General features: G+C 63.1%; 1 protein-coding gene across 3 annotated transcripts; it reads right to left on the reverse strand.

Moving 5' to 3' along the window:
• Window positions 1-284: 284 nt before the first annotated feature.
• On the reverse strand, window positions 285-13,282 carry LRRC4B (leucine rich repeat containing 4B). Of its 3 annotated transcripts, none has more exons than XM_037388474.1 (2): window positions 12,903-13,282; window positions 285-4,873 (listed from the first exon to the last, which is right to left on the reverse strand). In XM_037388474.1, the coding sequence occupies exons 1-2, from the start codon at window positions 13,256-13,258 to the stop codon at window positions 2,851-2,853; spliced, it is 2,379 nt and encodes a 792-aa protein (XP_037244371.1). In that variant the 5' UTR covers window positions 13,259-13,282; the 3' UTR covers window positions 285-2,850. The 3 variants fall into 3 exon arrangements, with proteins under 3 accessions (XP_037244371.1, XP_037244372.1, XP_037244373.1); XM_037388475.1 differs by lacking the exon at window positions 12,903-13,282 and adding an exon at window positions 8,713-8,771; XM_037388476.1 differs by lacking the exon at window positions 12,903-13,282 and adding an exon at window positions 7,213-7,232 and having other exon boundaries at window positions 285-4,810.
• Window positions 13,283-14,028: the final 746 nt, after the last annotated feature.

Genomic DNA, 14,028 nt, shown 5'->3' on the forward strand with positions numbered 1-14,028 from the left:
CACACCACACAGATGCCAAACCCACGCTAAGGGGATGCCACACACACACCATGCACACACCAAGCACATAACAAGGACATGCCAAGCACACGCCACACACACACCATGAACATGCCAAGCACACACCAAGGACACACCAAGCACACGCTACACACGTGCCACAGCCACAGCACGGAGATGCCACGCACACGCCAAGGGGATGCCACGCACATGCCAAGCACACGCCAAGCACACGCCAAGCCCCAGCAGCAGAGAGGCGCCGGCGGCGGTTGGAAACACCGTGATGGATTTTTATTAAAATAGGAAAGTGTCGGCCGCGGCGAATTAAAAAATCCCCCCACGGGCCTAGAAAAGCCCCCGGGGCCCCCCCAGCCCCTCCCCCCCCCCCGGCCCTGGGGGGGAGGGGCAGGGGCGGGGGAGGGGCGGCGGGGGGGGGCCGCAAGCAAGCGAGAGCACGGGGCTGGGGGGGGAGGGGGAGCGGGGGGGGCAGCGTGGCGCACAAGGCCCCCCCCCCCTTCCCCCTGCATTGCACGAGGCTGTTGCACGAGGCCCTTGCACGACGACACTGCATGAGGCCCCATGTTGCACGAGGCCGTTGCACGAGGCCCCGCATCACGAGGCCATTGCACAAGGCCAGCCATTGCACAAGGCCGTTGCACGAGACCCCACATCGCACAAGGCTGTTGCATGAGGCCGTGGTGGCTGTGTCTCTTGCGTGTCCTCCTCGTGGTGTTCTGGGGCGGGGGGAGGGGGGGTGCGTGCAGCTGCATGGCCATTGCACAAGGCCCCGTGTTGCACGACGCCACTGTCACACGGAGCTGACGTCGCATGAGGCCACGTGTTGCCCGGCCCCTCCCGTCTGTGTCTCTTCCATGTCCTCCTCATGAAGGGGGGGGCACGAGGTGGCGTGTTGCACAAGGCCACGTGTGGCACGAGGCCGGGTGTTGCACAAGGATCTGTGCTTCCCAGGGCTATGCTTTGCACGGGGGATGGTATTGCATGAGGTTGTGCATCGCACCAGGCCACACATCACACAAAGCCACCATTGCACAAGCCACGTGCGTTGCACGAGGGCTCCACAGCACGAGGCTGTGCAGCGCACGAGGCTGCACAACGCAGAAGTCACTCCTTGCACGAGGCTGCGCCTCGCACAACCCCGTGCATTGCGCAAGTCCCTCATCGCGTGACACCATGCACTGCATGAAACCTTTGTTGCACAACACTGTGCACTGCACGATCCCGTGTGTCGCACAACCCCCTCCTTGCAAGACACCATGCATTACACCAGTCCTCTGCTGCAACGGGTTGTGCATTACACAATGCCGTGCAACGCACCAGTCCTTTGCTGCAGACACTACGTGTTGCACAAATCCCTCCCCACAAAAGGCCGTGCATTGCACAACCTCATGCATCACACCAGTCCTTCACCGCACAATGCTGTGCATCGTGCAATGCTGTGCTAGTTGCAAAACACTGTGCGTTGCACAGCCCCAGTCTTTCGTTGCACAACCCTATACATTGCACAACCCTGTGCACTGCACCAGCCTTTCACGGCACAACGCTGTGCATCATGCAGCGCTGTGCTAGTTGCAAAACACTGTGCGTTGCACAGCCCCAGTCTTTCGTTGCACAACCCTGTACATTGCACAACCCTGTGCACTGCACCAGCCCTTCACGGCACAACCCTGTGCATTGCACAGCGCTGTGCTTTGTTGCAAAACACCGTGCGTTGCACAACCCTGTGCATTGCACCACTCCTTCGTTGCACAACGCTGTGCATCGTGCAACACTGTGCTTTGTTGCAAAACACCGTGCATTGCACAGCCCCAGTCCTTCACTGCAAGACACCGTGCGTTGCACGACCCTGTGCAGCACACCAGTCCTTCATTGCACAACCCTGTGCATTGCACAACGCTGTGCTTTGTTGCAAAACACCGTGCATTGCACGGCCCCAGTCCTTCACTGCACAACACCATGCATTGCATGACCCTGTGCATTGCACCACTCCTTCACTGCAAGTCACGATGCATTGCACGGCCCCGTGCATTGCACCAGTCCGTCGTCGCACAACACCGTGCGTTGCACAACTATGTGCACTGCACCACTCCTTCCTTGCAAGACCCCGTGCATCGCACCACTCCTTCACTGCAAGGCACTGTGCACTGCACTGCCCTGTGCATTGTACCAGTCCTTCCTCGCAAGACCCCATGCATTGCACCAATCCTTCACTGCAAGTCACCGTGCATTGCACCGCCCTGTGCATTGCACCAGTCCTTCATCACATGACCCCACGTGTCGCATGCCCCTGTGCACTGCACCACTCCCTTGCAAGATCCTGTGCGTTGCACGGCCCCGTGCATTGCACCAGTCCTTCACTGCAAGACCCTGTGTGTCACATGGCCCCATGCATTGCACCAGTCCTTCCTTGCATGGCCCCGTGCATTGAACCAGTCCTTCAGTGCAAGACCCCGTGCATCACACGGCCCCATGCATTGCACCAATCCTTCCTTGCACGGCCCCGTGCATTGCACCAGTCCTTCCTCGCACGGCCCCGTGCACTGAACCAGTCCTTCCTTGCACGGCCCTGTGCATCGCACCAGTCCTTCACTGCAAGTCACTGTGCATCGCGCTGCCCCGTGCATTGCACCAGTCCGTCGCACGCCCCCGTGCACCACACCAGTCCTTCCTTGCACACCTCCGTGCCCCCCCCCTCCCCCCCCAATCACCCCACCCCCCACCCCCCCACCCCGCTGCCACCGCCGGGCGTTCCCCCCTCCATGGTGGGGGGTGCAGCAATGGGTGGGGGTGGGGGAGGGTCCCCCGGGGGGGGTGGGGGGGTGGGAGGAGGGGTCAGATCTGGGTCTCCTGCACGTTCTCCTTGGAGGGGCTCTTGAAGAGCAGGGGTTCGTGCACCGAGTTGAGCAGCGGGTTCTTGCCGCAGCCCAGCGCCGCGCCGCTGTTGCTGTAATGGGCAGCGAAGGCGGCGTAACGGTCAAGGTGATCCCGCTCCAACGCTGGCAACGCCAACCGGTTGTCCCCACCGCTACTGCCGCCACCGCCACCACTGCCGCCACCGCCACCACCGCCACCACCGGTCCCCCCGGCCAACTCGTCCTCTACGTTGACGATCTCAACAGCGCGCGCGGGGCCGCCGCGGTGCTTGTGGCGCTGGTGTTGCTTGCGGAGCTTGTAGAACGCCACCAGCATGACGGCCGCCATGAAGGTGATGGCCACGAAGCACCCGATGATGATCTTGGTGGTCTTCAAGACGTCGTCCAGATCCTGTAACCCCCCACCCGCCCCCGCCGCCGCCGCCGTGATGGGGACGGTGAAGGGTTTACCGGTGGCACGGGTGGCTGGAGCCGCTGTGGAGCCACCGGCGTTTTCCCACCCGACGGTGGGCGCTGGGGCGGTTTGCGGAGCTGGTTCCTCACCGCCGGCATCGGTGGTTTCCACCGTGACGGTGGTGAAATAGGTGTAACCGGTAGCGGCAGCAGCGGCAGCGGCAGCAGCGGCGGCATCGGCTGCCGAGACGTTGAGCGTGGCGGAGGCGGTGGTGTTGCCGGCGGCGTTGGTGACCATACAGGTGTACTGCCCCGTGTCCTGCACAGTGACGTTGGTGAAGTTGAGGGTACCGTCGTGAAGGACAGAGATCCTCACCCGGTAGGAACCGTGGGTCATCAACGTCCCGTTGGGGGTCAACCAGTTGACCGACGTCATGGCGGTGCCGGTACGGCACTTGAGTTCGGCCGCCATCCCTTCGGTGACATTGAGGTCGGCCGGGGGTTCCACAATCACCGGCGCATAGCAGGTGAAATGCCCTGGTTCCAACTCCCCCAAGTAACGCCCCCGCAATGCCGGCGGCGCGTGGCAACGGGCGCAGCAACTGGTGTTACTGGGCACCGTCTCCCTCAACCACCAACTCAACCACAAGACGTCGCAGTCGCAGCGCCAAGGGTTGTGGTGCAAGTGAACCCGCTCCAGGCGGTGCAAGGGGGCGAAGAGGTCGTGGGGCAGCGAGGCCAGCTCGTTGTGGGCCAAATTCAGCTCCTCCAAAGCTTTGAGATCATCGAAGGCATTGCGCTCCACTGCCGCCACGCGCGCGTGCATCAACCAGAGCTTCCTCAAGCTCCCCAAGCCTTGGAAGGAACCTGGCCGCACACGCCCCAGGCGGTTCCCCGACAACTCCAACTCTTCCAACCGCACCAAGGCCGTCAAGTTGGGGATCTCCTTCAGGTTGCACATCCCCAAGTTCAAGTAGCGGAGGTTGACCAAGCCCTCAAAGGCAGCTTCGGAGATGTACTCCAAGCGCTTGAGCTCGCCCAGGTCGAGGCGGCGCAGGGAGGGCACGCGGTTGAAGGCGTAGGAGGGGATGCTCTCGATGGGGTTGTTGCGCAACCACAGCTCCCGCAGCTTGGAGAGATACTCAAAGGCTTGGGTGGGGACGGTGGTCAGGCGGTTGTCGAAGAGCTCCAAGGTGTTGAGGTTGGGCAGCCCGTTGAAGGCGCCCACCTCTACCTTGCGCACCAGGTTGCGGCTCAGCTGCAGGATCTCCAGGTGCCGCAGGTGTTTGAAGGTGTCGGTGCGGATCACCTGGATGTGGTTCTCCTGCAGGTTCAGGTACCGCGTGTTCACCGAGATGCTAGCTGGGACCTCCAGCAGCTCCCGGCGGGTGCAAATCACCCGGCTCGCCTGGTTGCTGCAGGAACAAGCGGCTGGGCACGAGGTTGGAGCAGCAGCCGGAGCAGCCGGGGCCAGCAGCAGCAGCAGCAGCAGCAGCAATGCCGGCGGCGGCAGCGGCAGCGGCATCCTAAGGGGCGCCGGGGCCGCCATGGCCAAGGGGCATCGTCCGGCTTCAGGGCCCCGGGTGGTGCTGCAGGGAGAGGGGAGAGGCAGTTAGAGGGGGGCACTGGTGGGGGGAGGGGCAAGGAGTGCTGGGCATGGGTGGTGCAATGCAACCGGCATATGCAGCAGGCAATGTGTGTGGCATGAGCACCAGCAATAGCGTGCAGCGTGCATCGGCAATGCATTGTGCATGTGCACCAGCAATACGTGCTACATGTGCACCAGTACCAGCGTGCAGGGGCTGTGCATCCAGCATGTGCACCAGCAATGCATTGTGCATATGCACCAGGCAATGCATCCTGCGTGTGTGCCAGCAACGCCATGCAGTGTGCAGGGGCAGTGCAGCAGGCGTGTGCACCAGCAATGCATTGTGTGTGTGCACCACTGATGCCATGCAGTGTGAAAGGGCAATGCATTGTGCATTTGCACCAGCAATGCATCATGTGTGTGCACCAGCAATACTTCCTGCACGTGCGCCAGCAACGCTGTGTAGTGTGCATGTGCACCGTGCACATGCCAGCATGCAGTGCAGCGTGCATGTGCACCAGGCAATGAGTCCAGCATGTGCACCAGCAACGGTATGCAGCGTGCATCGGCAATGCATCGTGAATGTGCATCAGCAATACGTCCTGCATGTGCACCAGCAACATCATGCAGCGTGCAGGGGCTGTGCATCCAGCATGTGCACCAGAAATGCATCCTGCGTGTGAACCAGGCAATGCATTGTGCTTGTGCACCAGCAATGCATGCGGTGTGTGCAGCAGCGTGCAGGAGCAGTGCAGTGTGTGTGTGCACCAGCAATGCATCCTGCACGTGCACCAGGCAATGCATCCTGCGAGTGTGCCAGCAATGCCATGCAGTGTGCAGGGGCAGCGCAGTGTGCACGTGCACCAGCAATGCATTGTGCGTGTGCACCAGTGATGCCGTGCAGCATGCAGGGGTAGTGCAATGCATCCTGCGTGTGCACCAGCAATGCTGTGCAGTGTGCATGGGCAATGCATTGTGCATTTGCACTAGCAATGCATCCTGTGTGCGTGCCAGCAACGCCATGCAGTGTGCAGGGGCAGTGCAGTGTGTATGTGTACCAGCAATGCTGTGCAGTGTGCATGGGCAATGCACTGTGCATTTGCACCAGCGATATGTCCTGCATGTGTGCCAGCAACGCCATGCAACATACATGTGCACCGTGCATGGGTCAGCGTGCAGTGCAGCATGTGTGTGCACCAGCAACGGTGTGCAACGTGCATCAGCAGTGCATTGTGCATGTGCATCAGCAATACGTGCTACATGTGCACCAGCAACGGCCTGCAGCATGCAGGGGTAGTGCAATGCATCCTGCGCGTGCACCAGCAATGCATCATGTGTGTGCACCAGGCAATACATCCTGCATGTGCACTAGCAATGCTGTGCAGTGTGTACGGGCAATGCATTGTGCACGTGCACCAGCAACACCGTGCAGTGTGAAAGGGCAGTGCATTGTGCGTGTGCACCAGCAAAGTGTCCTGTGTGTGCACCAGGCAATGCATCCTGTGTGTGCACCAGCGTGCAGCGTGCAGGGGCAGTACATCCAGCATGTGCACCAGCAACGCATCCTGCGTGTGCACCAGCAATGCATTGTGCATGTGCACCAGCAATGCGTCCGGCATGTGCACTAGCAACACCATGCAGCATGCACAAGCAATGCAGTCTGTCCTGCATGTACACCAGGCAACATGCACCAGCAATGCTGTACAGTGTGCAGGGGCAGTGCAGTGTGTCATGCATGTGCAGCATGCATGGGCAATGCAATCTAGCATGTGCAGCAAGCAATGCATCCTGCATGTGCACCAGCAATGCTGTGCAGCGTGCACAGGCAGTGCAGTGTGTCCAGCATGTGCAGCAGGCAATGCATCCTGCGTGTGCACCAGCAACACTGTGCAGCGTGCAGGGGCAGTGTATTGTGCACATGCACCAGCAATGCATCGTGCATGTGCACCAGGCAGTGTGTCGTGCATGTGCACCAGCAATGCTGTGCAGCTTACACGGGCAATGCAGCGTGTCATGCACGTGCAGCATGCACAGGCAATGCAATGCATTGTGCATGTTCACCAGGCAATGTGCACCAGCAACGCCGTGCAGCATGCACGGGCAATGCAGTGCATTGTGCATGTGCACCAGCAATGCTGCAGGCAATGCAATGGGTCTTGCATGTGCACCAGCAATGGCGTGCAGGAGCAGTGCAACGCATTGTGCATGTGCATCAGCAACGCCGTGCAGCATGCACAGGCAGTGCGTTGTGCATGAGTACTAGAAACACCATGCAGCATGCACGGGCAAGACAATGCATCATGCATGTGCAGCATGCACAAGCAGCGCAATGCACCCTACATGTGCACCAGCAATGCCATGCAGCGTGCATGGGCAGTGCACTGTATCCTGCGTGTGCACCAGCAATAGTGTGCAGCGTGCAGCACAATGCCTCCTGCATGTGCACCAGGCAATGCACCATGCAGTGCAAAAGCAACACCATGCAGCGCGCACGGGCAGCGCCATGCACTAGCTCAGTGCAACACGCCTCATGCAGAGGCCCAAAATTGCACCATGGCCCATGAAATGCAGTATGCACGTGCACGGTCAGTGCTGCGCACCATGCAGGGGCAGTTTGGTGCAGTGTGCAGCTTGCACAAGCAAAGCACCACCCCACAATGCACCACCTTGCAATGCACGCTGCGCGCGCCTCGTTGATACAACATAATTTGCACAGGCCGTGCAACGCATGCTGCAGGTGCAGGGTCGGTACAACGCCCTGTGTGCAGCCCAGCGAAGCAAGGCACCGTGCACGGGCCGTGCAATGCACAAGGCACGTGCACAGGAGGTGCAATGCAGCTTGCACAAGCATCTTGGTGCAACACACACCACACATGGCTGCAAACCCCACCCCCTCCCTCAGGAACACCCTTGCACACGCATGTGCACACACATGCCTGCAAAAACCTTACACACAGATGCATGTGCACACGCACCCTTGCACGACACTGCATGCTCACATGCAAACCCATGCTCGCACCCCCCACGTGCACACACAAGCGCACACACACGTGTGCACACACACAGCACGCCCCCAAACATGCTCCGTCGCTCACAGCCACGTGCTTGCACATCCAGTCCTGCACGTGCATGCTTGCACAAGCCTGTCCACACACACATCCACACACACATGAGTGTGCAAGAGCGCATACGTGTGTAAACCCTGTCCCTGCACACAGCCATGTGCACACGCACGTGCAAACCCTGTCTCCGCACACAGCCATGTGCATTCACACACATGTGCAACCCCCGTCTCCGCACATGCAGTCGTGTGCAAACCCTATCCCTGAACACACAGGCACATGCACACACGTGTGCAAACCCAGCCCCTGCACACAGCCACGTGCACGCACACTCGTGTTCACACCCCGCCCCAGCTCACACCTCCTCGTGCGCACACGCGTGTGCAACCCCTGTCCCTGCGTCCAGCCACGTGCAAACGCGTGTGCAAACCTGCTCCATGTACACAGCCACGTGCATTCACACGCGTGTGCAAATCCGCCCCCCAGTCACGTGTACGCACGCTCGCGTTCACACACCCCCCGCCTCAGACCTCCTCGTGCACACACACGCGCGTGCGGACCCGCGCCCTGCGCACACGCAGCCGCGTGCACGCGCGCGTGCAAACCCCTGCCCTGCACGCGTGCGTGCCCCCCCACCGCCACCCCCCTCACGCATCCGCACGCGCGCCCCTCCCTGCTCCCCCCATCCCTCTCCCCACCCCGCCCCGTGCACGCACCCGCGGGTGCCCCACCCCCACCCCCACCCATAGGTGCCCCCCGCGCGCGCGCCAGGGCCTACCCCGCACCCCCGGCCTGCTCGGCCGCGCAGCCTTCCTCCTCCTCCTCCTCCTCCTCCTCCTGCTCCCCTCCTCCCCTCCCCCCCCCCGCTCCTTCCTGCCCCCCCCCCCGCTCCTTCCTGCCCCCCCCCCTTCCTGGACCCCCCTTTCCCCTTCCTGCCCCCCCCCTCCCCCCCCATCACAGCCCAGCTCCAGCCCCCTCCCCCCCCCCAGCCCCCACCCCGCGCGCCTCCGCGCGGCTGCAAAGGCTGCTGCACCCCCACCCCCCCCCCGCCTGCATACACCCCCTGCACCCCCCCAGCCCCCCTTGCAACCCCACATCCCCCCTGCGCCCACCCCCCTGCACCCCTCAGCCCCCCCGCCTGCACCTACCCCCCTGCACCCCCCCTCCTCGCCCCCCCTTCACACCCCATCTTGTCCCCCCCACACCCCAAGTTGCTGCACTCTTTCTTGCCCCTCCCCTTTGCCCCCCCCAGCCCCCCCCCCCCCGCCCTCATTAGTCTCTCCAGGCACACGGCGCTGCAGCCCCCGCCGCCCCCCCCTGCCCAGCGGCTCCTGCGCTGCCACCGCCCGGCACAGACCCCCCCCCACTGCACAGACCCTTCACACTGCATGACCCCCCCACTGCATGCCCACCCCCCCCCGTACTGTACAGCCCCCCCCACTGCACAGCCCCCCCCCACTGCATGCCCCCCCCTGCACATTCACACACACCCCTGCACAGCCCCCCACTGCATGCACACCCCCTGCACTGCATGGCCCCCCCCCCCCCCCGCCACTTCACAGGGCCTGCCAGCACTGCATGGGGCACCCCCCCCCACTGCACAGCCCCCCTGGATTTGCGGATTTGCACAACCTCCCCCCAGCACTGCATCTCCTCCTCCTGGCATTGCACAGGACCCCCCAGCATTGCACGACCCCCCTGGATTTGCATGGGACCTCCCCCACTGCACAGGACCCCCACCAAGCATTGCACAACCCCCCTGGATTTGCACAGGACCCCCCCTCATTGCACGGGACCCCCCAGCATTGCACAACCCCCCTGGATTTACACAGGACCCCCCCAATTGCACAGAACCCTCCCAGCACTGCACGGTGCTGCAAGGTCCCTCAGCACCCACCCTGTGCACTTGTGCAAGGCCATGCAAGGGCGGTTGCACCAGCAGCGTGTGCACAGGGACCGTGCAAGGTGGGTTGCACCAGCAGCATGTGCACAGAGAGTGTGCAAGGCCATGCAAGGCTGGTCAGGGAGACGGCGTGCACGGGGAGTGTGCAAGGGGCACGAGGACTGTGAAGGGACCCCCAGGTGTGTGTGTTCCCAGGGACCCCACGAGGGCCACCGTGCAAAGGGCACCCGCAGGGCACGCAGGCCCCATGTGCACATGTGTGTGCACAAACATGCACACACACACACACACCATGTGCACGCACGTGCACACCCTCCGTGCACACACACACGTGCACAAACACACACACGTGCGCGCACACACGTGCAGCCCACATGTGAACACTGGCTCACACACACGCACATGCACACGCAACCCCCCCCCTCCAACTGGGACCAGTTTGACACCCCCCCCCGGAAGGAGGCTGGGGGGCCCCTACAGCCTCTATAGAACCAGGGGAACCCTATAGGTTGGGGACACCTTATAGCCCCTACAGAGCCAGGGGAGCACTATAGGCTGGGGGGGACCCTATAGCTCCTATAGAACCAGGGGCACCCTATAGGGTGGGGGGACCCTATAGGTGGGGGGAACCCTATAGCCCCTATAGAGCCAGGGGAGCCCTATAGGCTGGGGGGACCTTATAGAACCAGGGGAGCCCTATAGGCTGAGGGGACCCTATAGGTGGGGGGGACCTTATAGCCCCTATAGAGCCAGGGGAGCCCTACAGGCTGAGGGGACCCTATAGCTCCTATAGGGCTGGGGGGGGGCTATAGGATTGAAGGGGGGGGTTTATAGCTCCTATAGGGCTAGGAGCGGAGGCCTCATCAGGATGGGGGGGGGGGGTGTGCAATAAGGCCCATGGGACCCTATAGCTCTTACGGGGTGGGGAAGGCTGGAAGAGGCTGGAGGGAACCCCTATAGACCCTATGGAGCCAGAGAGGAGCGGTTGCGGGGGGTCCTATAGCCCCACTAGGGCTATAGGAGACCCTGATAGGGCTGGAGGGGTCCCTATAGCCTTTATGGGACTGAGAAGGGTGGGGGGCAAAGGGACCGCCGGTAGTTCCTATAGGGCCAGGGGTCCCCTATAGGACAATGCAGAACCAAGGCAGGGCCTCAAGAGTCCCTATAGGGACTGGGAACCCCTGTAGCTCTAATGAGACTGAAGCCCTATAGCCCCTATAGGGTTGGGGGCACCCTGATGAGACCTATAGTCCCTATAGGGGCAGGAGTTCCCTATAGCCCATACTGGGGGGGGGTACAGGGGGGCAGATTCTCCCTATAGAGCCAACAGAGTAGCTCCTATAATACCTATAGAGTAACAGAGCCTATAGATTCCCTTACGGGGGGGAGGGGGGGGCTATAGCTCCTGTAGAGCCAGGGATGCCCCTATAGCCCCTGTGGGGCAGAAGAGGACCAGGGGTGCCCCTGTAAGGCTGGGGGGGGGAGGGAAGGGATGCTGGGAGGGGGTAGGAGAGGGGGCTATAGCACCTATAGGGTGAGAGAGGGTGGGGGGTCCCTTATAGCCCCCGGGGGGAGGGTGGTTGAGACCTCAGCGGGGTCCTATAGCTCCTCTATAGCTGGGGGGATCCCAGCAGAGCCAGGGGGGACCCTATAGTTTATAGGGCTTGGGGGGGGAGGAGGCCTGCTCCTATATATCCTATATGTCTGGGGAAGATGCCAGGGGGCTGGGAGGGACCCTATAGGCCCTATGGGGTGAGGGAGGCTGGGGGGGACAGCCTATAGAGCTGGGCAGGGTGGGGGGGCAGAGAGCCCCTATGGTGCTGGGGGGGGCAGGGGCCATCAGCCACTATAGCCCCTTTGGGGCTGGGGGGGGGGGGGGGCTATAGCCCCTATAGGGCCAGGGGAGACACTGGGGGCTCCCCTATGGGGGGGGGGCTATAAGGCTGGGGCTCCCTATAGCCCCTATAGGGCCAGGGGAGACACTGGGGGCTCCCCTATGGGTGGGTGTGGGGGGGGGCATAAGGCTGGGGCTCCCTATAGCCCCTATAGGGCCAGGGGAGACACTGGGGCTCCCCTATGGGGGGTGGTGGTGTCCTATAGGGCTGGGGGTCCCTATAGCCCCTACAGAGCACCTATAGCAGCTGGGGGGGGGGTGTCAGGCCTCGCCGCATCCCCCTGCCGCGTCGCCCCCCCCCCATCTCCACAGGCTCCCGTCGCCGCGGCAACCGTCACCATGGCGATGCGCATCCCCCTGCAGCGGGGACCCCCCCCCAAACCTGCCCCCCTGGGGGCGGGGGGGCCACGGTGGGGGGGCGTCCCTGGGGGGGGACGACTGGGCTCTACTGGGCTATACTGGGGGGATGGCGCAGGGAAACTGGTCTGTATTGGGGCAATGGGGGGGGGGGGCGCTGGTTGGAGGGGGGCTGGTCTGTATTGGGGAGGACTGGCCTATACTGAGGGGGGATATAGGGGGGTCTGGGCTATACTGGGGAGGTGCAGGGTGGGAGCTGGGCTATACTGGAGGGACTGGTCTATACTGGGAGAGATGCAGGGGTGACGACACTATACTGGGGGGATACGGGGGGGGCTAGTCTATACTGGGAAGGATGAAGGGAGGGACTGGTCTATACTGGGAGCATGCAGAGGAATGACTGGTCTATACTGGGGGGGGGGCAGAGGATGGGGACTGGTCCATACTGGGATGCCTGCTCCATACCGGGAGGGATGCGGGTGGGGGTGGGGAACTGGTCTATACTGGGAGGGATGCAGAGGATGGGTCTGTAATGGGGGGACACACACACAGGGGACGCGACTGGTCTATACTGGGAGGGATGCAGCAGGGAGGATGGATCTATACTGGGGATGGGGGAGGGGGAAACTGGTCCATACTGGGAGGGATACAGTGGGGAGGATGGGTCTATACTGGGGAGGGGGGAACTGGTCCATACCGGGAGGGATGCAGCGGGGGTGGGGGGGGACGGGTCCATGCCGGGAGGGATGCAGGGGGCGGGTCTATACTGGGAGGGCCGGGGGTTACTGGTCCGTACTGGGGGTCCCGCACTCACCGGGCCGGGCCGCAGCATCGCGCTCCGCGCCCGCCGCGCTCCAGCGGCCGCCGGGGCCCCGCGCCCCCGCCCCGTTCGGCTCCGCTCGGCTCCGCTCGGCTTCGTTCGCCTCCGCTTCGGGCCCGGTTCGGCTCCGGGCTCGGTTCGGCTCCGCGTTCGGGTTCCGCTCGGCGCTGGGTTCGGGTTCGGCTCCGCGTTCGGCTCCGTTCGGCCCCGTTCGGCTCCGGCAGCAGCAGCCCGGGAGCGGCGGCGGCGCTGGATGGGCGGAGGGGGGGGGGGGGGTGGGGGGTGGGGGGTAGGGGGCGGGGATGGAGCGGGGGGGACACGGGGGGACACACGGGGGGACGGTGACACATCCCAGCCCGGGACCCCGCGCTATGACCCCGTGTCCCCGTGCCCCCCACGTCCCCCCCTGCATCCCCACGTCCCCCGCGTCCCTGTGCCCCCCACACCCCCCGTGTCCCCACATTCCCAGTCCCGGTGCCCCCCCATGTCCCCCTGTCCCATCCCTGTGTCCCCATTGTCCCCAGTCCTCACGTCCCATCCCCGTGTCCCCAATCCCTGTGTCCCCACATCTCCGTGTCCCTGATCCCCATGTCCCCATGTCCCATCCCCGTGTCCCCCCATGTCCCTGTGTCCCCAAGGCCCATCCCTGCCCCCATGTCCCAATGTCCCCCCTTATCCCCATGTCCCCAATCCTAATGTCCCATTCCCATGGCCCCATGTCTCCATGTCCCCCCATCCCCGTGTCCCCCCTCGTGTTCACTGTGTCCCCCATGTCCTATCCCCATGTCCCATCCCTGCGTCCCATCCCCACGTGCCCCCCCGTGTCCCATCCCTGTGTCCCCATGTCCCCATACCCCATCCCTGTGTCCCCATGTCCCATCCCCATGTCCCCAATCCCTGTGTCCCCCCATGTCCCCACGTCCCTGTCTCCCCACTCCCTGCGTCCCATCCCCGTGTCCCCATGTCCCATCCCTGTGTCCCCAATTCCTATGTCCCCCATGTCCCCACGTCCCTGTGTCCCCAATCCTCATGTCCCATACCAGTGTCCCCACATCCGTCTCCACTTCAAGTCCCATCCCTGTGTCCCCACATCCCTGCGTCCCCACATCCCTGTGTTCCC

The sequence above is a fragment of the Falco rusticolus genome, chromosome 5, assembly GCF_015220075.1.
Source record: "Falco rusticolus isolate bFalRus1 chromosome 5, bFalRus1.pri, whole genome shotgun sequence".
In the NCBI taxonomy this organism is placed as follows: Eukaryota; Metazoa; Chordata; class Aves; order Falconiformes; family Falconidae; genus Falco; species Falco rusticolus.